At 38.4% G+C, this 26533-nt stretch overlaps 1 protein-coding gene across 3 annotated transcripts in view; it reads left to right on the top strand.

Annotated features, from left to right (window-relative positions):
- Positions 1 to 26533, top strand: part of PRKAR2A (protein kinase cAMP-dependent type II regulatory subunit alpha) — an 81087-nt gene that overhangs the window by 41922 nt on the left and 12632 nt on the right. The window contains exons 2-6 of one of the 3 annotated variants that reach the window (XM_082413591.1): positions 43 to 78; positions 9839 to 9891; positions 12358 to 12441; positions 16874 to 16980; positions 20888 to 21041. In XM_082413591.1, the coding sequence (XP_082269717.1) occupies positions 43 to 78; positions 9839 to 9891; positions 12358 to 12441; positions 16874 to 16980; positions 20888 to 21041 (434 nt within the window). Of the gene's footprint in view, positions 1 to 42; positions 79 to 9838; positions 9892 to 12357; positions 12442 to 15655; positions 15701 to 16873; positions 16981 to 20887; positions 21042 to 26533 lie in introns of those variants that run through there. The other 2 variants (XM_082413592.1, XM_082413593.1) reach the window with 2 other exon arrangements.

Below are 26533 nucleotides of genomic sequence, written 5' to 3'. Positions count from 1 at the left end.
TGTGATATAATGATGACTAAACATTGCTTCTTTGTTTTGCAGTTCCAGTTCCTAACAGATTTGATCGGCGAGTATCAGGTATGTGTTCTTTTTCATAGCATACTACTGAAATGCTATTTTAAGATGGGATTATCGTAAATAAAAATAAAGTGATCTTTTTAATAAAAAGGTAAGTTGATAGCATTATAGAACATTATAAAAATTACCTGTGGTTCCTTCATTCTGTTTCATTTTAAGTTCTGAGTATATATGTACTTATTTTTATATTACTATAATCAGTTTGTCTCATTTGTGTCATTAATATTTTTCCATGTTCATAATTATGGCTTCTAAAAACAACTTTTCATATTACTACTTCTGGCATTCTATATTATGCTTGCCATTAGCTTCTTGCTTACATTGTTGAGCCACTTAAATTACTTCTTCAGTAATAGTGCTGGAAGTAGCATTCTCTGGTCAGAGACTGAGTGTTGCCTTGGCTTTTTCTGTGTATTGCTTACTAGAGATAGTCTACAAAATAGGCTACAGGGAGAAAGACACCCTGCAAAGACCTCTTTTCCACCACCATCTCACTAACATAGGCAGTGCCTACTCCTTTCATTTATTTTTTTAATATATTTTTATATTGTTGACTTACAAACATACTCCTTTAATTTAGATGTAAGATATACCTCAAATTGTTTTATTTGGGATTCCTTTGATTATTAACCAAAAATGAACATTTTCCAAATATGGGAAATCTATTTTATTTTCTTGTATGGGACTAGTTTGATGATATTTTTCCTTTTTATCTTTTGTGGTCTAGATTATTTTTTGTAAGTGTGAATAAATTTCTATCATGATTTTTATTTTTTAATTTATTTTTTGATTTATTTATTTAGTTTTGGCTATGTTGGGTCTTCGTTGCTGTGTGTGGGCTTTCTCTAGTTGCGGAGAGCGGGGGCTACTCTTCATTGCGGTGCGCAGGCTTCTCATTGTGGTGGCTTCTCTTGTTGCGGAGCACAGGCTCTAGGTGTGCAGGCATCAGTAGTTGTGGCACGAGGGCTCAGTAGTTGTGGCTCACGGGCTCTAGAGCTCAGGCTCAGTAGTTGTGGCACGTGGGCTTAGTTGCTCCACGGTGTGTGGGATCTTCCTGGCGCAGGGCTCAAACCCATGTCACCTGCATTGGCAGGCAGATTCTTAACGACTGCGCCACCAGGGAAGCCCCTATCATGATCTTTAACCTTTTGAAATTTTTAATACAAAATTTTCCAGGTTGGTGTGCTACTTATTTTAATTTTGCTGTTTTTTATTGACTCAAAAATTTTGATTTGTGACTGGTACCTTGAACACTACCTGGCACAGAGCAAGTACTCAGTAAATATTTATTGACTATGTACATCTCTTTTTTTTTTTTCATGATTATTCCTAAGCTGAGAAGGTCCCCATTTTTTCATAGAGCTGATAAATATGTTTTCTGAAAGTTTTTCTTATAATAAGATGCTTGACTTTTGGATACATGTAGAGTTTATTTGATTGTACAGTTGGGATGTTTATGTGTTTCAAAATTGCTATGCAAGCTGTATGTGTCACATCATTCTTTCATATCCCCTTGTTCTGGGAAGGTTTCTTGACTTTAAATTGTCATATGACCTAACATCTGGTAAGGCTCAGAATCTCTTTCCTATCCCTCAGTCATTTTCTTTGAGAAAATCTGCTCATTTATGTTTTCAGAAAGTTTTTGGTAAGGTTGTACACCAAAGTTTGTTGAAAGGAGTTTGAAGAATGTGCTGTTACTTATAGAAAGTCATTTACAGAGACAGGACTTCCCTGGTGGTCCAGTGGTTAGGACTCTGCACTTCCATTGCAGGGGGCACGGGTTCGATCCTTAGTTGGGGGGGTCCCAACATCCCGTGAGGTGCAGCCAAAAAGGAAAAAAAAAAGCCTTACAGAGAGGAAATAGAATAGAAATTGAGGCTAGTATGAGACCCATGAGCTACTATCTCCCGTTTCTGTTCATCCCTGCACCCCTTTTTACCCAAAGATTAGTAATAGCTCTTGACATCTGTAGGGCAGGCCTGGGGAATGGAGAGTGCAGTGACATCTCCTCCAGAGGTCACAGACGGTCACAGATGAATTGCTGCGTAGCCTCTCCGTCAGTGTGGTTCAGTCCTTGAACTCTGTGGAGGACTCAGATGAGTACTTGGTATTATCCCTACCCTTAGCTTTTACAATCTTACTGAAGAGTTAAAACTTTTTAATATCATTCAAATGTTAAGTGAAAAAAAAGGATTCTTAATAGAGTCCAAAATGATTATGCAGGAGAGCAAATAGCTTGTTAGCAATAGCTAACATTTTTTGAGTGCAGGCTGTGTGCTAGGTGCACATTTTTAAGGTCTTTCTAAATGCCTGCCTTGTATTGTTGAATATAATCCTCACACTAACACTATGAGATACATGCTATGATTATCCCATTGTATGGATAGGGAAACTTGGGGCAAAGCAGAGGTTAAGTAACTTGCAACAGTTGAGGTGATAAAGTGCCCACAGGTAGCATGGTTCCTAAGCACTACCCTTCGCATCCCTGTGTGCCCTTTCTTATACCCTCTGGAACTCTTGGTCAGTCTTCAGCTAAATCCGTAAACTCAGAGAACAGAGCCTGTTCTCTGAGTGCAGTCTTCATCTTCCTGATCTAGCTGAAACTTGGCCTGCCCTGCAGGCTTTTCAAATGGCTCATTTCTCGTTCACCTTCCTTGTAACACTGACAGGAGGTGGGTGAATATCTCTACTGTTCCTCATTGTTGCTTCCAGGCCATTCTCTCTCCCTCCTCCCTAAAACCCTCTACTTCAAACCTCACATTATACTCTACCAGCCACTGCCCCTCCTTGTTTTTGTCCTCTAATAACCCCCAGGTTGTTCCTTCTTATTTCCACATAGATAATCCTTCCAGTCTGGTCCTTCCATTCCTTGACCTCCTCTTTTCCAAGGTTCTTGTCTTCCACCCTACTTCAGCCACTCATTTCCATGGTTGTATTGTGGTAGGACCAGCATTACAACTCTTCATATTCTCAAGCAGTGATCCCAGTCTCCCACCACTGCCTGCTGTCTTCTAACAGCTCCTTTGCTGTCCCACTCCAGCTCTCACAACTCATTGATCCTGTCTCCTTTTCACTTTCTCGCTTCCTCTTTACTAACCTTAAATTTCTTGATCAGTGATTATAACCACTCCCTGACACCTTCCCTCAATTCACTTTTCCCTTTTTATTTTCTTGGCTAAACCACACTGTGGTTAAACCCAATTCTCCACTTATTGTGTCTGCACTACAGCTGTACTTGGTTGAGGGAAAATACGCATTCCTGTTGACTGATCTTATTTCAGTTCATGATCATTAACTTCTAGTAGGCTCTTGATGACAGCAATCATACTGTGTTTCTATACTTCTTTCACGCCCCTGTTCTCCTAGGTAAGTCTTTCATTTCTTCTCTCTCTCCAAACCTCCAACACCTCCTCCCCCATCCTCATTCCTGTCAGATAATCTTCCTCTCAATTTAACTAAGGAAACAGAAGTAACAGAAGAGAATTTCCATAGGCTCCCACCCCATCTATCCTTCTTAATCTGCCTGTGAGTCCAGTTGTCCACCTGTACACTAGATCTCAACCCTTCATCCTTCCAGCAGTTACCTGTTCTTTATCCTGCATAATCTTTATTCTTCAACTGGATTATTTTTCTCAGCAAAGAAACATATCATTGGCTCTCCATTCTTAAAAATAAAACTTTAAAAAATCACTCTTCCCTCGCTAGCTACCACCCTTTCTCTCTCCATATCTTTATAGCAAAACCCCTTGAAAGAATTGTCCATATTTCTAGTTTCTCTTCTATTCTCTCTTAAGCCCATTCTCACCAAAGCTACTTTGTGTATTGCTCACTCGCATTCTTCAGAAGGAAGGAACAAAGGAAGGGTTGAGGAATCAGGAAGAGAAATTACTGGAGGCAGAAAAAAAATCAAGAGACACTTCTTAGAGGGAGGCAGAAATTGCACTGGAAGTTGAAAAACATGGTTACTATTTGGCCAGTACCAAGAGGGATGCATTCTAGGTGGAAGAATGTCTTAAGAACTTGAAGGGGGATAAACTGGACCTGGCTGCTCTGGCTGTAGGAGAGGAGATAAAATAAAATTGGAAAGATAGTTGAGGAATGGGCTCCTGATGTGATCCAAGGATTTCAGCTAAAACTAGTTGTGTGAGGACATGTGCTGTGTCAAACACTGCAGAAGAGACTTCAACAACTCAGGGTGTCTGACTGAATAATAATCTGGAAAGTAAAGCAGCATAGGAGGGCTAACAGTTGTTGAGTGTCTCCTGTGAGCCCGGCCTTATGTTTAAATGTCACCTCCTATTATTAACCCTTTAACATGGTTCTAGTATTGTTATCCCCTCTTAGGATTGAAGAGACCAAGGACTGGGGACGTAGAGAAATAGTGAGTGAGCAATAGATGGACCTAAGCTCAGACTCCAGTGAGTGTAGCTTCAAAGATGAGCTTTTCCCCTCCTTGATGCTGCCTCTCCCTTGCAAATCACTGGAATTGAAAAGCTGTGCCTTCCAAATCCTTCTAGCAGAACAGTCCCTCTACATCAAGTGATAAATGCATCAAATGAAGAGAGTCCATAAATTCCTTAAAGGCAGTTTTCTTGACATAGTTCTAAATTAGTGATAACTGTCTTTCAGTTTGAAATGTTAGTTTGATTCTGTTAATTTAAAAACTTCATCCAGGGACTTCACTGGTGGTCCAGTGGTTAAGAATCCTCCTTCCAATGCAGGGGATGCGGGTTCAATCCCTGGTTGGGGAACTAAGATCCCACATGCCACAGGGCAACTAAGCCCACGCACTGTAGAGCCCACGTGCCAAAACTACTGAGCCCCATGCGCTGTGCAGCCCACGCGCTACAACTAGAGAGAAGCTCACGTGGCACAATGAAAGATCCCACGTGCTGCAAGTAAGATCCGATGCAGCCAAATAAATAAATAAATATTAAAAAAAAAAACTTCATCCAAAAAAGAAAAACCCTTTTGTTTCATAAATTTCTGTTGTTTAAGCCACCCAGTCTGTAGTATTTTGTTATGGCAGCCCTAGCTGACTAATATACCCAGGCTGTATCAACTCTTCATGGGCACTGGCAGGACAGCACAGGGCCTCATGCCTGTGACCAGGATCTGGGCTCATTTCTTTGTAGAAATGAGGGGATTTTCTCTCACAAACACATTTTAGTGATTCACGTTTCTGGATGGAAGAAGCACCAGTTAAAATATAGAAGAGGAAATTCTGCTGGATAATCTATTGTTACTTTGTACAGTTTCCTATTACTAACTAGTGACATCTGCTGGAGAACTGTGGCAAAATTAATTCCCTCAAATGAGGGGCTGTGCTGCTCTTTTAGTCTTTATCTTCAATAGGTCTTGACCATCTCATGACATTCAGTGTAGGTCTTTTTTTTTTTTAATGCTTTTATTGATTGATTGATTTTTGGCTGCGTTGGGTCTTTGCTGTGCGCGGGCTTTCTCTAGTTGCGGCGAGCGGGGGCTACTCTTCGTTGCCATGCGCGGGCTTATTGTGGTGACTTCTCTTGGTTGCAGAACACAGGCTCTAGGCGCGTGGGCTTCAGTAGTTGTGGCACACAGGCTCAGTAGTTGTGGCAAACGGGCTTAGTTGCTCCGTGACATGTGAGATCTTCCCGGACCAGGGCTCGAACCCATGCCCGCTGCATTGGCAGGTGGATTCTTAACCACTGCGCCACCAGGGAAGCCCGACATTCATTGTAGGTCTTGAGGCTGCATAGGGGATGACACAGACTCTGGGACTTCCCACACTGAGACAGGTTTCCTGATGTGTAGAACCATAAGGGGCAACAATCACATAGACACTTAAAAATGGATTTTTTTTATAGAAAATGAGAAAAGTAATTCGGGATCGGTACCAGAAAGAAGTAGAGAGGTTGAGGGTAAACAAAGGAAGAGGGAAAAGGGAGCCGAGTCTGATGTTCAAAAGAAAAGGGAAAAAATGAAAACCAGTTAAAAAAAATAAAGATATAATGTTTTTTTCACAAATAGAAACATTAATAATTTTAATGAAAATAACTACTTTTGTTTAAATCATAGTGCTGTACCTTAAGACTTAAAAACTATAACATTTGTTGCCTCAGTTACATTGTCTAAAAATATAAAAATGAGCTAATTTGCTAAAATACTTTCCTCCAAACTCAGAGGAAAAGCAAGCCTGGAAATAGGCTAGCTCAAGACTAAGTGTCATTATCAGTAAGATCCTGTCAGTCTCATCATTAAAGGCTTATTATTTTCAACTTCTTAAATGAATATTTTCATACATATGCAAAAGTAGAGAAAGTTAGTATAATAATACTCATATATCCATCTGTCTCCAAAATGAGGTTTTTTAAAATGCGTATTTCTAAGACATTTTGAAATCCTGGACCAAGGAGTAGCCGTTAGAGTAGACTGAATAAAGGTCAAATATGAGAATATTTCTGAGGTAGAATCTGATGTATTCATTGGGTAAGAGGTGAAAGAAGGAAGCCATGGTGAGTTCCAAATTTCTGGTTTAGAAAGCTGGGCTGATAATGACAACATTAATCAAGAGTGCAAAGAACCAAGAGGTTTGCAGTTTAAAATAGTGTCTGGTTAGCTGCCCTCAACAGCAGCTTCCTCAGCCCCCTACCCAAATACCTATGAAGGTGTGAAAAGTGGCAGCAATAACATCTAGGAACTCAGGAAGGTGTCTGCCTTAATCTTTAGGACAGATCTGAGATAAACTTGTTTCCTTATGGAAACAGGAATGGCTTGGAGAAAGATAGAAAGAAAGTCATTGTCTACATCCCATTATCACTTCCCTGGCTCAGCTACAAAAGCCTGCACCACCAAGGACTGGGCAGTACTCTCTGCAGAACATTACCTGATGCTGTTTTAGGGACTAGAATGGTGCCTATCCTCTTACTCCCTTCTCCCTGATTTTTCTCCATCTATTTAAGGATACTGGGTCCCTGTTAGACAGGCAGAGTGTTGATGGCATTACAGTACAGAAGGCATGGTCCACACAAGTAGACTGGTCAGGGAAGGGAGTCCTGTGTACAGGTCATGCTGGGAGTCACCATTTCTCAGGTATTCCATTAGGTCAGAGAATCAATGAGGAAGGGGAAGCTGGGACACAAGCTAGACCAGGGCTGCAAGGAGTAAATGTCTCTAAGAAATCAGGAGTTAAGTTGAGAGTGGTATATATCATCTTATCCCCTCATTATAGATATATAGAGATTTTTAGCCATCATACAAAAGAATTGAGCATAGGGTCAAGAAACTTTTATATTTCTTGCCTGCTAACAATAAGAAATAAACCCTAACAAACAATACAAGGCTTATGAATGAATTTGGCAGATTAAGGATATAAGAGGAATGAAGATTAGAAAAGTCCACTACAAAATGCTCATAGAATGCAAAAAATCATTGCCTTTATGAATTCTGAGTAGAAAGCCAAGGAAAGAATAGGCTAAAATGAAAAGAGAAATGGGTATGATAAGGAAAGACTATAAGAAAACTAAACACAATAAACAGGAATTAAATACATAGGACAAAAAAACCAAAATTGTTAAGAGTAAAATCTGTGATGGAAGACAGCTTTGAAGAAAGGACAGTTGTTGAAAGAACTAAGATAGAGAATAGAACCAAAATAATGATAATAAATATTCCAGAAAACCAGGACAAATGAAACAGAAGTGATAATAGTAATAGTTGAAAGAGTTGGCATTTACTGCATCCTGTGTGCCAGGCACTTGTTTATTGGAATCCTTATAACGGTTCTCAGAGGGGAATCACTACTGATAGCTCCATTATGCAGAAGAGAAGGTGGGGATTCGAAGTAAATCAAGCCAGGTCACACAGTTATTGCAGATAATTGAGGATTTATTAGAAGAAAAATTTCCCTAGCTGTAATGGCCTGTAATAAACTTATTGTGAAGAAGGAGCAGGTTTGTTGCATTCTAGGCAACACCAGTGGTCACATCTAGATCATTCCTGGCAAAACAGTTTTGTTAGTGAGTACACTAACTTTTTTATTCACTAGATAATTCATTGTGTCTACCATTGTGACACCTAAGGGTAAGATTTTAAAATCATGACTTGTACTGACATCTCCAATTCTAAGCTTTCTTCTGTTCCATAATTTTATTCCCCTTTTCTCCAGTGAAAAACATCTGGCTGTATATTTGTTTACTCACAACTGTAGTACACAGAGGAGTTTTGGAATTACTGTACCACTGCAAATAGCAGTTCTTTTTTGTCGTTGGAATATATCCCACTGAGGGTGGATGGTTACAGTACTATGTTCAGAAGCTACTTAAAATAATTCTCCTTTCCTTCTCTGTGGTTATGTTATCAACCTGATATGTGGTTAGGTTCATTTGTTTCTCTTTGTATTCAGTTTTAGGGTCCTTCCATCCTTATCAATTTAATTTTTTAAATATATAAAACATTTTAACATGGCTTAAATGTCAAAACTATATAAACGAATTTTCTTAGAGAAGTTTCATTCCCTTCCCTATCCCTTCTTTTTTGTTTCTGCCTACCTTCTAGGAAACAATTTTATTACTTTCTGGTTTATCCTTCTTTTGTTTCCTTTTGAAAAAATAAATAGGTTAAATTTTTTTGTATATATATTCATATTTATTTATTTATTCCCTCCCCCCCACCCCTTGTTTTTTGGCTGCATTGGGTCTTAGTTGTGGCGCACAGGATCTTCCCCTCAGCATGCTGAATCTTTCGTTGCAGCACGTGGGCTTCTCTCTAGTTGTGGTGCTTGGGCTCTGTAGTGCACGGGCTCAGTGGTTGCAGCATGCAGGCTTAGTTGCCCCGCGGCATGTGGGATCTTGGTTCCCCAACCGGGATCGGATCGAACCCGCGTCCCCTGCATTGGAAGGTGGATTCTTAACCACTGGACCACCAGGGAAGTCCCCCTCCCCCAATTCTTAGCTCTCCTTTATCATGGAAGTCCTTCTTTATGGAAGGGACAGCATACTATGTAATATATGTACAAGCAAGGTGTATTCTTCACCTTGCTTTTTTTGCCTTTTTTTCCCCTAGAACTCACTATTTATTAGCCTATGGGGATCTTCCTCGTTCTTTCTTATAGCTGTATGATTCAAATGGGTACTTATATCATTTATGATATTCTGCTATTATAAACAATTGTTCAGTTAATATTTTTTAAATCTTTGCTTTACGACAAAGACATGTCCTGTGGCCCGCTGGTGCAAACACAGGTTACCTGCAAAGAAAATCAAGTTGGTTTTAGATTTATATAATATTGTACCTAGAACAGAACCTGACACATAGTATTTACTTTGTTTAAAATTCTTACTTTTAAGTCATTCATGTACATAATGATGTTGAGATATTTTATTGTAATTGACTCTTTTTGTAATTACTCCAATTCCATATCCATATGTTTATATTGCATATACTGTACTTTTTGGTTTTCCGTCCCTGCTTCATAGCTCAGCAGAGACAGCACTTCCTTGCTTGTCCTTGCTGCTACCATAGAATTTAGTAGATAATATTTTTTATCATCTCTCTCCTGTTTGGACTACCAATCCCTAGAGAGCTGGCTTTTCATCACTAACAGAATGCCTGGCATTACTAGGTACTTAATATATTTGTTAATTGAAGGAAGGGATTACAAAAATCATTATAGCTTTAGAAAACAGTGAATAAAAGAAAATTGTGTCCACTTCCTATTTTCTAGTAAAACACACATCTGTTTTATTTATTTTTCTCATTATTTTTTTCTCTCCAAATTTAGTCTGTGCTGAGACCTATAACCCTGATGAGGAAGAGGAGGATACTGATCCAAGGGTAAGAACTGCAGCAAAGGTATTAGGTAGAATAATTTTAGTCCCCACTCACTCCCCTCCTCCTCTACATACCAAATCTAATCATGCTGACATTTAAAATAAATACGAATTAAAATCTCAGCAAGATGCCATCTTTTATCTAACAGATTGACAGTTATTAAGAAGAATGAAAGCAAGATTGGTTGAGGATATGGTAAGAAGGGATGCCTAGCTGTAGCTGTCAGAGCTTTATACTAAGTCAAGCCAACTGACTCAGCAGTTACGTGAAGGAGAGTTCATCCCTAACAAACAGTTGGGTCCTTTCTAAGGAGATTATTGCAGTATTTTAAAATTGAAAAATGGAAGCAACATAAATGAACCAAAATAGGGATGCCAGGGGCTAAATTATGGTACATTCAAGTCAAGAGAATCTGCAGCAATTGGAAATGATGGTACAGGACTGGGCTTAATGACATGGGATGATGTATATTTGAAGTACATTTTATAGAACATTTTATAAAATAAAAAATAATTTAAAAATACCTATCCGTCTGTGTACCTATTTACTTGTTTGTGCAAAGATTTATACCTGGAAGGATATATCCCAGATATTAACAGTAGTTGTTGTAGGACTATGGTTGATTTTTGGGTGCTTTTTTTAAAAACTCAGGTTTTTAAATTTTTGTACAATTAACAAATTACTTTTATAAAAGCAAATTTGAACCATCTTTTTTAAAAGATTGATGTTATAAAAGAAACTTTAATGATCTTTCAAGTGTGCCTTAAAATGAGTAGACTATGAAAGATTTCTGAAGTATTCTAATAATAAAATGCTACCATTGTGTGAATATAATAAACATGTAGGTTTTTAAATTTTTTATTTTAGATATTGTAAAATTTTGATGACTTTAAAAAGTTAAAGCTTTTTTTACTAACTTTTTACTATCACAAATTTAAATTACTTAACACTTTTGACATCTGTTATTTCTGGTCAATTTAAGTAATGTACTTTTTTTAGGGTGAAGACAATACTTAGGAAGGAGCTTGATGGGTCTCTCAATTATAACAGCTATACTAGGCAATAATTATTTTTTTTAGTTCAATAAACATTTAATATCTGTAGTATTAGTAATAGGAGTAATAGTTTTTGAGCACCTACTAAATGCCAGGTTCTGTTTTAAACACTGCCTATATTAGCTCATTTAATCCTTATGACAATTCTAATTTTGTAGATATCACTAATATTACTAGTAATACTAAGCTGTTGAGGTTTGAACTCTAGCTTGTATAGCGGTTGTTTACTTGCCATCTCCACTTACATTTCAATAGACAACTCATACTGAGCTCCTGACTATTTCCATTTAGACATTCTTTTTCACCCACAGTCTTCCCCAGCTCACTTGGCAGCTCCAAACTTCCTGTTGCTCAGGTTCAAAATTTTAAGGTCACCCTCAGCTCCTCTCATTTTTTCATACCCACATTCAATTTTTCAGCAAATCTGATAGGCTCAGTCTTCAAAACATATTTAAAATTCCAGTACTTCTTAACACCTTCATGGCTACCACCTTGGTCCTATTCACCACCATTTAGCACTAGGATAATCACAGTAGCTTTCTGGCTTTCACTGTTGCCTCCCTCAAGGCTGTTCTTCACTCAGGAGCCAGCATGAGCCTTTAAAAACATTAGATCTCTTTCCTTCCTCTGTCAGAACCCTCAGATTGCCCCCATGTCACTAGAGAAAAGTTCCAGATCTGTGATCTACAATGCCCTCCACCTAACCCCCAAACCTGGTCTCTTCCTGATCTTTTCCCCTCGCTCTGCATCAGTCACACCTGTCTCCTGGTTTTTCTCAGACATGCTATTAACCAACCATAAGACCTTGTTTTCACTTGCTGTTCCTTCTGCTTGAGGTGCTCTTCTTAGAGATATCCACATTACTCACTCCCTCAGGTTGTCCTCGGTACCTTGGGATCTTTACAAATGTCACCTTCTCAGGCCTCATCTGGACGCACACACGCACATGCACACTCATACATGCACCCTTCCGTACCTTATTTTCTCCTTAGCCTTGTCACTCTAACATACTTTATGTATTTATTGAATGTGAAAGCAGGTGTTTTTGTCTTGTGTTCACTGCTATGTCCCCAGAGCTGAGACGGTGCCTGGCACCTAGTCGATGCTTAATATTTGTTGAATGAATGATCTGTGACCTTCTGCTTTTCGGTTGGGGACTCTGAGGCTCCCAGTGGATAGCTGACTTGCTGCCAGCCACACAGCCAGTGGGTGGTCCAGGGTGGGTACTCTTCACCCCTATCATATTTCCTGTACACGATCAGGGTACTGCTTGGTATTTGTATAGAGTTAAAATTATAGTAAACATGCTCTTAATTTTTCCCATTTTTCGGAGAAAGAAATAGACCAATTTGTAAGTTAAGTAATATTTTAAAATAGAATAAAAAATTTTCCCTTGTTTTATTTGGATTGGCAGGTGATTCATCCTAAAACTGATCAGCAGAGGTGCAGACTTCAGGAAGCTTGCAAAGATATTCTTCTTTTCAAAAATCTTGATCAGGTAACATTGATTTTTAAAATATTTTTGTCTTTTAGCTTTTGTCCTATTCATCATTTAAACAGTTTTTAGCATCTTAGCCACAGCCATATGAGGCATTAAAACCTTAGCTTCTTCTTACTTGCAAATGTTTGCATTGTGTTGAGCACTGTAATCCATAATGAGCTTTTCAGATGACTTTTAGTATTTCTCTGAACTGCTTTGGTACTTCCTCCAAGGCAATACCATTTGAGGACCATGCAGTTGGGTCATATTAAAAGGAAATGCTCAGGTTTGCATGACCCTGGCTTAGTTTGGAGGGTCTTTATTTATGCTGCAGAGTAATTTCTCCAAAGATGCCAGTGTGGCGTCCTCTCTGCCGGTAGCCGTTAACCCACTGGAAGTGTGTGACTGCTTCTCACTCCTTTGGTGTAAGGCACCTCTTATGATTATTTCTCAGTGAAGACCTCAGGCATGGGGCACACACAGAGTGGTGTGTGTCTTTAGGGCCCCAGCACAGGATCTGTGCCTGTGCCTGTCTTCCCTCTCTTGGTGGAGATGGAAAACAGGGCTACCTCCTGAGGACAGAGATGCTTCAGATTTCCTGTTCCTTCTGTACTTTGACGGCCACATGCTGAAGCCACATGAATGGCTGAGGTGCTGGGCCTGCTGGGGAATCCCAGAATGTGCAGAGACAGGAAGGATGGGAAATGGAATTCTCCTACTACCCAGCTCCTGCAAGTATGTCTTCTGAAGATATCCCCACAGCCTTCTGGGAATCTGGCTGGTCAAACATGAGTTCATGTTGTATCAATCAAGGGAATCAACTATCCCTGGTGTCTGTAAACCAGACTGTTTGGTAGCTGTGTGGTTATAGGAATAGCGAGAACTTTAATCAGAATTTTATGAGTCTGAGATTGAATAAAACAAGGACCATGAGTTCAAGGAAAGGCTGGTTGTAAGAAATAATAGTCTGTGTCAGCTGTTTTCCCTGGAAGACCCATCTGTATCAATGGAAAGGGGACTTACTTCTTTATCTACTGTGAATGAAACCCCTTGTAAATTTTATACTAGCAGATGTTCTAAAGAAGTTGCTGTGTCAGTCTAGTATTCAGATTTTTCTTAGTGCTGGAGAACATCATTTTACCATTTCAGTCTTGAAAAATGATAACCGAATTTTCAGATTTAATTATATTTTTCTAACATTTTATCATGAAAATATTCAGATACAATAAAGTGGAAAGGATTTTAGAGACCATGTATTTATCCACTGCCTTGATTCTAACATTAACATTTTACTATGCTTGTCACATGATATACTGTCTACCCTCAACCAAGGGGTTGGCAAACTTTTGCTTAAAGAACCAGATATTAAATATTTCTGTCACAACTACTCAACTTCATTATTGTAGCAGGAAAGCAACCATAGACAATGCATAAATGAAAGGGTATGGCTGTGTTCCAATAAAACATTATTTACAAAAACAGTCAGCTGTTTGCTGGCCCCTGCATTAACCCATCTTATTTTTTAGGATAATTTCAGAGTAAATTGGAGATCTCAGTATATTTCCCTTAAATACTTTAGCATGCATATCATGAACTATGGTTCAATATTTGTTTATAGCTTTTTAATGTAAAGTTTGCATATAATGAAATGCATGCATGAATTTTAAGTGTACTTAGGTTTGACAAAAGCATACACTTAGGTAATCCAAACCCCTCTCAAGATGTAGAATATTGCCACCACCCCAAAAAGTTTCCTTATGCCCCTTCATGATCAATTCTTGTTCACCTCCCCCCAGAGGCAACTTCTATTTTGATTTGTTCTACCATAAATTAATTTTGCCTTCTAGAATTTCATATAAGTGGAATCATACAATATATACTCTGTTGTGAGAGATTCCTTTCACTCAGCACAATATTTTTGAGATTGTTTCTTATTGTTCAACATTCCATTTTCTTTTTTCACTTTTTGTTTTGAACTAGTTTTAGACTTATAAAGAAGTTGTAAAAATAGTAGAGTTCCCATATACCCCTCATCCAGCTTCCGCCAATGTTAGCATCTTACATAACCATAGTACAATTATCAAAACCAGGAAAATGACATTGTTACAATACCATTAGTTAAACTAAAAACCTTGTTCAAATTTCATTAGTTTTCTCACTAATTTTTTTTTCCTAGTTAATAATCCAGTCCAGAAACCCACATTGCACTTAGCTGTTATTTCTCCTTAGTCTCCTCCAATTTGCGATAGTTTGCAGTCTTTTCTAGTATTTCATGATCCTGACACTTTGAAGAGTACTGGTTAATTACGTTATAGAATATACCTCAATTTGAATTTGTCTGATGTTTCCTCATGATTGAAATGTGGTTATATATCTTTGGCCAGACTACACAGAAATTCTATTGTGTCCTTCTCAGAGCATCATATCAAGGGATCCATGATGTCAGTGTGTCATTGTTTTGGTGATGTTCGTTCATTCCCTTTTATTGCTGAGAAGTATTCCATTATATGAAAATACCAGTTTGTTTATCCATTCTTCTGACAATGGATACCTGGTCTATTTCTTGCTTTTAGCTCTTATGAATAATGCTCTGGACATTTTATACAAGTCTTTTTGTGAACTTTTTTTTTCATTTCTCTTCAGTAAAATACCTGAGGGCAAAATTGCTGAGTCATAGGGTAGGTATATGTTTGATATTGTAAAAATCTACCAGATGTTTTTCAAAGTGGTTATACCATTTTGCATTCCTTCCAACAATACATGACATTTCCAATTGTTCTGTATCCTTAACCAACATTTGATATTATCTGTCTTTTCAAATTTTAGCCATTCCAGTGAGTATATTTGTTTCCATTTTTAAAAAATTTACTTCCCAAACCTTTGTTTTTAAATTTTCAAATTTACAGAAAAGTCAAAGAATAGTACCATGAACATTCTTATATTCTTGACCTAGATTGACCAGTTGTTAACATTTTGCCACATTTACACTGTTTCTTGTGTGTATATGTAGGCACATATATAAGTATGTATGAACTGCTTTTAAGATTTTCCCTGTAAAGTTTTCTTTGGCTTTTTTGTTTTGTTTTCCAGTCCTGAGTCACATGTTGCTTTTGGTTGTCATGGTATGATTTTAGTCCCCTGTAACCCAGATTGCTTCCCCCATGCCTTATTCTATATCTCATGACACTGATGTTTCTGAAGAGTCCAGGCCAGAAAAAGAAGAGTTACTCAAAACATGAGGCTGCCAATGGACAGCCCACAGGCCAGATACAGCCAGGTATAGATGTGTGTGTTTGGTCTGTATTGTATGTGAAAACTTTAATTTGTTACTTGTATTTAAACATGAGATTTCGGGCAACACTGAGCCCACATTAACGTGGATGACACATGAGTAGCAAGCCTTCCTTTTTAGTATTTGTCAGCTTATACAGTATTCAACACCCCTGGAACTATGGAACTAAAGAGGTGCTTTTTGGTGATATGTTATTTTAGCTAGCGCAGTCACACTGACAGAACACTAAATCACATGGAATTATGCAGCAATAAAATTATTTCCTTGTCAGATCTTCAATCCACATTCCTCCAAAGGCAAAGTCTTTCTCTGAGTTGAAACTGGTATTTAGTGCTCCGTAACAGTAACTGATTTCCCTGACAGAGGGATGCTGGCCCTAGACTGAGACCACAGTTTTGTTAGAATTTAATAGCATTGTTTTGTTTTCATTATACTTACTGGTACAGTTACCTTCTGGTTATGGCAGGTAATATTGGTAAGTGAGTAATTGTATGTGTTGTGTATAAATGATTGTAGCAGTATTACATGTCTGGTAATAGATTCCGTTTATTGAGTACCTGTTATGTGACATATACTTTCCTTAGATTTTTCTCCTTTAGTCATAAAAGTTGATGAGCTAGAAACTATTTATTAAACCCTTTTTTGCATATGAAGAAACTGAGTCTCAGAGAGGTAAAGTGATGTGCTTGGCTAGTAGTTGTAGTTGTTGTTCTGTTCCATGAGATAACCTCTGAGGCCATCTCAGCCTTTTAGCCTTGATGATCCTGTTAATATCAACACCTGGAGTAAGGTGGCATCACATGGCTTTACACCTGACATAGTAGAGCCATCAAGGCAGGTGACAGTCTTGTGGGTGTGGCTGGGAGAATAGGCACCATGATTTAGATACCTGTTTTTGCGTAAATTATAGAATGTTTTTTCAAAACAACGCTGCCTCAGAAAACTTGGCAACTGTGCTGTATATGTGGAGATGCAAAGCTGAATGGCCACAGGAAAGCATTTGTTTCAGACAGCCCTTAGGTTTCTGCTTGAATGTGGGGAATAGTCTGATGTGGGGACTTCTACCATCTACCATGTAGTCACCAACTAGGATAAGCATAGTTTTTTTTCCCCCCACAAATGTAAAAGCCATCTTTTCTCCTTGTGTGTTCCCTGCAGGAACAGCTTTCTCAAGTCCTCGATGCCATGTTTGAAAGGACAGTCAAAGTTGATGAGCATGTCATTGACCAAGGAGATGATGGGGACAACTTTTATGTCATTGAACGGTAGGAGATGGAGTTTTGCAATTGCACGGCTATACTTAATAAGATTCATGATTCAGGGCAAGTGCTTTACCCTATGCTTTGTTCAGCCCAGACAGGACTTAGGGCCACGTGAACAAGCTTCTCAAAGCTTGCCCCTCTCTGTCCACAGCCTGCCTTTCTCTATCTACTGCTGCCCTGAGTCCTCAGTACAACCCATACTTGGGTTGCCACTACCTACAATTAGGTGAAATGTGCAAGCTATGCTTTATAAACATGTTATTTGCAAGTGTTCAAGTGAATTGATTTTCTAAAGAATAACCGTAACACTTTATTGTCATCTGGATCATTCAATCCTAGCCTCATTTTACACATGAGTATACTGCCTCAACCTCCATACCTCTGGCCCCTTCTGGCTCTGTTCCAGGTATAAATCACGTTGGGAGACATGAAATATGTGGGTTTGACCTGCTCGCCCTGGTGTGTCCTAACCTCTTGAGCTATTAGTATCACCTGGAGGACTCCTTCTGACCCCTCCTCAGTCCTGAAAGGAACACCCTCACCAGAGTTTAAGATCAATAAGATGTTGCTTCACCTAATATCTTCCATTAATTATTCTTCATTTTTTCTTTTGAAGTAATTTCAGAGTTATGGAAACGTTACACAAATAGTACAAAAAAATTCTTATAAACCTAGGTTCCCCAGATTAATGTTTTACCACATTAGCTTTATTGTTTGAAAGTAAGTTGCAGGTATAAGCCCTTTTACCTCTGAATACTTCAGTGTATATTTCCTAAAAATAGAATATTCTCTTACATAAGCAGAGATCAATTGTAAAAATCAGATATTAACATTTTATACAGTACTCTCATCTACTCTGCAGACCTTATTCATTTTTTTCCAGTTGCTTTCCTGATTTTTAAGATTTTTAAGGGTCTTTTCATTTCGATCAAGTAGCTGTACTAGATTCAGCTGGTGCCCTGTCTCGTCGAGCCTTTTGCTCGTTCAGGAAAATGTTCAAGAATGTACTATTTGGACTTCCCTGGTGGCGCAGTGGTTAAGAATCCGCCCGCAAATGCAGGGGACACAGGTTCGAGCCCTGGTCCAGGAAGATCCCACATGCTGCAGAGCACCTAAGCCCGACTTAGCACCACAACTACTGAGCTTGCGCTCTAGAGCCCACGAGCCACAACTACTGAGCCCGCGCACCACAACTACTGAAGCCCGCGTGCCTAGAGCCTGTGCTCTGCAACAAGAGAAGCCACCACAATGAGAAGCCTGCGCACCGCAACAAAGAGTAGCCCCCGCTCGCCGCAACTAGAGAAAGCCCGCGCGCAGCAAAGAAGACCCAACGCAGCCAAAAATAAATAAGTAATTAATTAATTTAAAAAATAAATAAACGTTAAAAAAAAAAAAAAGAACGTACTCCTTGGGTAACATTTTGGCCCTTGATACTGCGACAAATGATTACAGTTAGGGTTAGGAAAGAAATGTTTTATTTAAAGAGTAAAGATGATACAAATAATGTCTTCTTAAAGACTGTTTTATCTGTTATGCTCATGCTTCCTTCATAGAATTCTGTAAGTAGTGACAGAATAATTTTTTTAAGTTATATCACCACTTCCAGCAGCCACCTTTCCCCCTTGCTCTGCCGTGTGCTCCCTCACCAAGACAGATCTCCCAGTAGGTACCTGCAGTCTGGGAAATAAGCATTTACCTGCACATATCCATGGCTTATAGGTTGAAATACCTGTCTACAAAGGGAATGATTTGTTATTACACATGTAAATGAGAGGAATTATCTTTTGCGTGCAGTGAAAGTGGTTGTTAATAAATTATTAAAAAGATATTGTTCCTGACCTCAAAAAACTCATTTTCTAGTTGGAGAGACTAGAAGTAGGTAACTATTACATAGTTAAATAGATAATTATTACATAATTTGATGGTAACAACAGTGAGAAAAATATGTCCCATTATTTGGAAGAGGACCGAAGTGAGAGAGGTTAGGAAAGACTCTGTTTTGTGGCTTCCTGAAATTATTTGTGTTGTTCCCAAAATTAAGTTGCTAGTGTCTCCTGGAAGAGAGACTAAAAACACGTAAGTGAATTTACCCTGAGTTCCATGTATTCCACTCGTGTCCTTGTTACTTTTGCCTTGTCCACCAGGTCAAATACAGGTTAGCTTACCTATTCAGTGGTAAGCTACCTTGAGAGCAGGGTTGGTACTGTGTACCTGATATTTGAGTGATTGGATTTATTCTTTGCTTCTTGTGTAACATATGATACCTAGTGATTTTTATCAGACAAGTGGAGGCTCTTTGTAGGAAACTTAGGGGAAAAACAAAACAAAACAGGAAAGTAATTTAGCCCTAATTTCATCCCCAGAGTATATTCTTCTTTTCTTTTTTTTTTTTTCCTATGCTTTACTCTTAGGTCAGATCCATTACCCCAAATTTGGTTCAGATATTGAGACTGATCATACCACACACACAGCTAAGAGGGTATGAAAAGATTTATCATTCACATAATGAGGCTTTTAAGGGAGAACAGGCCAGGTTTCCAAGAGGTCCAAAAATGATTTAAGACAGCAGGGAGGGGTGACTGGCTTGGCGTTTCACGGTGGTTAGAGGGTGGGACTGAGGTCAGAGTACTCTTATATATGGGCAGGCTCTAGTTTTGTTTGAATATCCCATCAGTGCCAAATAAGGGAGCGCCCAGGTTTTCTTCTCAGCTTTCCCAGATGTGAGACAGAAGAGGAAGAAGGATTGGGAGTGGTCGGGCTTGAAAGCTGTTAACAAACATGTAAAATGTAGTCAACTCTTTATTACATTTATATGTATACTTTTTATGTTGGGCCATATACATTGACTTAATTTTTAAAATCTATTTGAAGTAGTTTGCCATGGGATACAATATTATTGTATGTCATGATTTATATTGACTGCATAATATGAATATAGACATATACTTGACCTATCCCCTATTGTTAGCAGATTAAATTGTGATTTTTGCTCTTATAAATATTACCTGGTGAGCATCCCTGCAGTTAAATATTTTCCAATATCTCTGATTATCTCCTTCAGAATGCCTAGAAATGGAATTGCTATGTCAAAGGGTCTCTTTAAGGAATTTGTTATGTTGTTAATTGTCTTTCAGAAACTTTAAAACATTTACATTTGCTTCAGTGGTGTATTGAGAGTGCCTATTTCTCCAAATGTTTGTCCATTCTGAATATTTTTCTTTAGCAGTCATTAACAATCAATAGATAGAGAATTGCATCATTTTTTTTCTTTATTTTAATCAGTTCTACATCCTAGTTTTCAACAGACTACAAAAGAAAACCCATACAATCATTTCAATACCTGCAGGAAAAGCATTTGACAAAATTCAACACCTTTCCATGATAAAAACTCTCAGCAAACTAGGAATAGAAGGGACTTTTCTCCAACCTGATTAAAGGCATTTATTAAAAAAAAAAAAACCTATAGCTAACCTCATACTTAATGGTGAAAGACTGAATGTTTTCCCTTTAAGATGGAGAACCAGACAAGCATGTCTCCTCTCACCACTTCAATGCAATATTATACTGTAGGTCCTAACCAACGCAATAAAGCAAAGAAAAAAGAAGGAAACGAAAAAGATGGAGTGAGGAGAGAAGGACTGACGGGAGGGAAGAAGGGCATACAGATTGGAAAGGAAGAAATAAAGCTGTCTTTGTTTGCAGATGACATGATCCTCTAGAAAATGCCGAGTTCACTCATTAAAACTAATAAATGAGTTTAGCAAAGTCACAGAATACAAAGTCAAAATGCAAAAATCTATTATATTTCTATATACTAGCAAAAATCTGTTGGAATTCCGCAATAACAACAACCTTCTATTCATGTACACCTGCCCATTATAAGTAAAATTGTTTCTTGTTCTATTTCCAGGGGAACCTATGATATTTTAGTAACAAAAAATAATCAAACCCGCTGTGTTGGTCAGTATGACAACCATGGCAGTTTTGGAGAACTAGCTCTGATGTACAACACCCCGAGAGCTGCTACCATTGTCGCCACTTCAGAAGGCTCCCTTTGGGGACTGGTGAGTTAGAGAAATGGTTCTCCTTGCATAGCATGGTATTAATTCCCCTTACTTCTTGGTCTCTGTCCTTGGGCTGTTGGTTCACACTATATTTTATAGCCAATTATCTGAAAGACATTGTGGAAGGTTTTGTACCAATGTGTTTTTCCATTTCTCTGAAGTGATTTATCAACAAACCATTTATTCCAAATTACAGAGAAAAGACTTGGTCTTGTGACCTTGCAGTTGTGTCAGCTCTTACTACATTTTCCATTTATGTTTTTATCAGGCAAGTAGAGAGAGGGGGGATAACTCTGTACAAGAGACAGCCTAGAAAAATAAGTGTCATTGAAAGCTCTGCCAACCATGTTTTCCATCTCTATCTATCCTAGGACTAACTTTTCTCTGTGTTTGGCCATCTATTTATTCATTGGTCCATGCCAATATTCAGTAGATTTAGATGACTAGAAAGGCTGATAGCCATATTCTGGGAAACAGAACTTTACTAGGATGTCTTAGGCACAGTACTGCTATGATCCTGTCCTCTATTATACATGACCCACCTTGCTTCCTTCATTATCAAGCCTTCAAAATATATAATTCTCTTCCTTCTTAAACAAAACAATCATCCTCTTGTACAGATTCCAAATTTCACTTTTAAAATGTTCACATCTATGATAATTTGTTTCCATTTATCCTACAAGCAGAATTAAATATATACCTTGGAATTATCAACATATTTCCTCAAATAAAATCACATTTTAAAGACATACTAGAACACTTTATTGTGCTATACTAATGTAGAATTAAGAATGCCCCTGAGGCAGGACAGGAATAAAGACGCAGACGTAGAGAATGGACTTGAAGACACGGGGAGGGGGAAGGGTAAGCTGGGATGAAGTGAGAGAGTGGCATGGACTTACATATACTACCAAATGTAAGATAGATAGCTAGTGGGAAGCAGCCGCATAGCACAGGGAGATCAGCTCGGTGCTTTGTGACCACCTAGAGGGGTGGGATAGGGAGGGTGGGAGGGAGACGCAAGAGGGAGGAGATATGGGGAAATATGTATATGTACAGCTGATTCACTTTGTTATAAAGCAGAAACTAACACACCATTGTAAAGCAATTATACTCCAATAAAGATGTTAAAAAAAGAATGCCCGTGAGAGAGACTTCCCTGGCGGTCCAGTGGTTAAGACTCCTCCCTTCCAGAACAGGGGACTTAGGTTCAATCCCTGGTCAGGGAACTAGGGTCCCACATGTGGTGCGGCCCACAAAAAAAAAAAAAAAAAAAGATTGCCCCTGAGAGATGAGAGATACATTGGCTTAAGAATACATCACACACTTGGGAAGCCAGTGCTTAAAATACTCAAGGTAGATCAATAAATAATGGGGGAAAATAAACTCAGTTTTAAAATACATTAATGCCAACTTCTGGTCCAGGCCAAGATGGAATAGCCCCATTCCTCACTAGTCTTCCCTCTTAAAACTAGAAAACTCTGGATATCTTACTACAAACAAACATAGGAGACCCTGAAAGATGGAAAGGAGAAGGTGGACTGGCTAGGAACTAGGAATTTCATGAATTAAGGAAGGACATAACAGTGAGTTTGCCAGGTTTTCTTATTAATTCCCATATATCCCAGATAGGGTGCTGGAAAAACCTACAACCCAGATCTACCAACAGGTACACATAAAAACAGCCCCAAGAAAAGTCTGCTCCCTTTAGCCAAAGGACAAGGAAAAGGACAGCTTGGCAGAATAGAAAACCTTTTTTAATAATACCACCCTATTCCTGCCAAATACCAAAGGAAAAACTGCTTCTACCTCCCCACACTGTCACTGGGGCCAGCAGGAAACTGGACTTCCAACCTCATCCAGCAGCAAAGAGGCAAAATGAGGTGATGTGTGGTGTTACTAGTTGGCACTCCACTTCCCCTGCCAGACTAGTGTCAGTAGAGTCCAGAGGGGAGCTGAACATGCACTCCCACACATACGGGCACCCTATATATAGACAGGGTGACTGCCTGCAAAAAAAGAAGATGAAATTGGATACAGTTTTACAACATAATACCCAAAATGTCCAGGATACAATAGAAAATCACTTGTTAGACCAAGAACAAAGAAATTCTCAATCTGAATTAGAAAAAGCAATCAAAAGATGTCAATACCAAGATGACACAGATATTGGAATTAGCTGACAATGATTTTAAAGCAGCCGTCATAAAAATCCTTCAACAAACAATTATGAACACACTAGAAACAAAGGGAAAAAAATAGAAGGTCTCAGTGGAGAAATAGAAGACAGAAAGAAGATCCAAATGGAAATTTTAGAACTGGAAAATACAGTAACCAAAATAAAAACTCACTAGATGGGCTCAATAGCAGAATGAGTATGAGGGAGGAAAGAATCAATGAACTTGAAGCTAGAACAATAGAAATTACCCAGTCTGAACAACAGAAAGAAAATAGACTGAAATGAACAGAGCCTGTGGAATAATAACAAAAGATACAGTATTTGTGTCATCAGAGTCCCAGAAGGAGAGGAGAAAGAATATAGAGCTAAAAAATTATTCAAGGAAATAATAGTTGGAAAATTCCCAAACTTGGTGAAAGATAATAAACCTACAGATTCAAGAAGCTGAGTGAACTTCAAATTAGATAAACCCAAAGAAATCTATGCCAGAACACATCAGAATCAAACTTTAGAAAACTAAAGACAGGAAAAAATTTGAAAGCAACTAGAGAGAAACAACGCTTTACCTACAGAGGAAAAACAATTTGAATGACACCAGATTTCCTATCCATGAAGGCCAGAAGGAAGTAGCACAGCATTTTTCAATTGCTGAAAGAAAAGAACTGTCAACTCAGAATTCTGTACCTAGTGAGAATATCCTTCAGGAATGAAGATACTCTCAGATGAAACAAAACTGAGACTTTGTCACCTGCAGAAGTGATAAAAGAAAGAAATTTGGAACATCAAGAATGGAGAAAGAATAACATCGAGTAAACATATGGATAGGCATAAAAGTCTATCCTCTTGAGTTTTCTAAAATAGGTTAGATGCTTGAAGCAAAATTATAACATTGTCTTACGTGGTTCTTAATGTATATAGAGGAAATATTTAAGACAATTATATTCTAAAGGGGAAGGAAAGGGGCCTAAATGGAAGTTAAACTTCTACACTTTACTCAAACTACTAAAATGTTGACACCAGTAGACCATGATAAGTTACATATATAAATATAATACATAGAGCAACCACTAAAGTAATCTGTACAAAGAGATATACTCAAGTGCTCTATAAATCCATTCAGGTAACCTGCAGGAAGGCAAGAAAAGTGAAACAGAAGAACAGGAAACAGGGAAGAACAGAAAACATTGAATAAAATGGTAGACGTAAGCCCTAGTATATGAATAATTACTATAAATATAGATGATCTAAATATACCAACTGAACTTATTTACAAAGCAGAAGTAGAGTCATGAATGTAGAAAACAAACTTATGGTTACCAGGGGATAAGCAGGGGGGAGGGATAAATTGGGAGATTGAGACTGACATATACACATTATGGGAAAAGAATCTCAAAGAGTGTTTATATGTATAACTGATTCACTTTGCTGTACACCTGAAACTAACACAACATTGTAAATCAACTATACTCCAATAAAAAAACTTTTTTAAAAGCTGTTATGCCAAGTTAATTCAGTCTAACTAATTAGAGGGCAGGAAGTTCTTTAAATTATTGTATGTGCTGTCTGAGAAACACACTTGAATATAGCTACAGATTTCATTAACTGCAGGTCATTATTTTCCAGATTAGTTACTAAACTTGCATCAGAAGGTCAAAGACAGCAATTTTGTCAGCTGCCACTTCTCTCAGTGCTGTATCTTTTGCATTTCTGGAACTCAGACAGAAATCGATTACAAACAAAAATCTCCATAAAAATGAGAAACATAAGTCTTTATGAATATGTTCAAGCCAAATGATTTTGTAAAGTGTAAGAATCTTTGTTTTTAAGGACTTCCTTATAATCTTTATTTTCGGACTTCCCCGGTGGCACAGTGGTTAAGAATCTGCCTGCCAACGCAGGGGACCCAGGTTCGATCCCTGGTCCGGGAAGATCCCACATGCCACAGAGCAACTAAGCCCGTGTGCCACAACTACTGAACCTGTGCTCTAGAGCCCGCGAGCCACAACTACTGAAGCCCGCATGCCCTAGAGCCTGCGTACTGCAACTACTGAGCCCATGTGCCACAACTACTGAAGCCTGTGTGCTGTAGGGCCCGCGTGCTGCAACTACTGAAGCCCACGTGCCTAGAGCCCATGCTCCACAACAAGAGAAGCCACTGCAATGAGAAGCCCGCGCACCGCAACGAAGAGTAGCCCCCACTCACTGCAACTAGAGAAGGCCTGTGCACAGCAGCTAAGGCCCGACGCAGCCAAAAATAAATAATTTTTTAAAAAAGAAAGTAAAAGTATAGTAATATATATACTATGCAAACATTAACCAGAAGAAAGCAGGAGAACTTATATTAATATCAGATAAGTAGACTTCACAGCAAAGAAAATTACCAGAGACAAAGAGGAACATTACATAATAATGAAAGAGTTAATCTACCAAGAAGACACAGAAACCCTAAATACGTATATACCAAACAACAGAGCTTCAAAATATGTAAAGCAAAAACTGATAGAACTGAAAGAAGAAATAGACAAATCCACAGTTACATTTGCAGACTTCAACACCCCTTTCTCAACAATTGATAGGGCAACTAGACAAAAAATTGGGAAGGATACAGAACTTAACATCACCATCGACCAAAAGGATCAAATTGAAATTTATAGGACACTTCACACAACAACAGAGAATACACATTCTTTTCAAGCCCACGAATGTTCACTGAGATAGACTACGTGTATCCTGGGATATAAAATAAAACTTAACAATTTTAAAAGAATTGAAATCAGACAGTGTGTTCTCTAACCACAATGGAATGAAACCAGAAATCAGTAACAGAAAGATAACAGGAAAATCTCCAAACACTTGGAAATCAACCCATTCCTAAGTAATCTAAAAGTCAAAGAGAAAGTCTCAATAGAAATTTATTAAAAATGAACTGTAAAAAAAAAAAAAAAAAAAAAAAAATGAACTGTAAAACTGCTTGCCTTAGACTTCCCTGGTGGCACAGTGGTTAAAAATCCGCCTGCCAATGCAGGGGACATGGGTTCGATCCCTAGTCTGGGAAGATCCCACATGCCGTGGAGCAACTAAGCCCATGAGTCACAACTACTGAGCCCACATGCCACAACTACTGAAGCCCACGCACCTAGAGTCTGTGCTCCACCAAGAGAAGCCACTGCAATGAGAAGCCTGTGCACTGTAATGAAGAGTAGCCCCTGCTCGCCACAACTAGAGAAAGCCTGCACACAGCAACAAAGACCCAATGCAGCAAAAAGTAATAATAATAATTAATTAATTTAAAAAAACAACTGCTTGCCTTGTG

The sequence above is a fragment of the Balaenoptera physalus genome (assembly GCF_965194825.1).
Source record: "Balaenoptera physalus genome assembly, chromosome: 11".
Classification (NCBI taxonomy): Eukaryota; Metazoa; Chordata; class Mammalia; order Artiodactyla; family Balaenopteridae; genus Balaenoptera; species Balaenoptera physalus.
The sequence above is the reverse complement of the archived record's forward strand: the minus strand, read 5'-3'. Positions and strand labels throughout refer to the sequence as shown.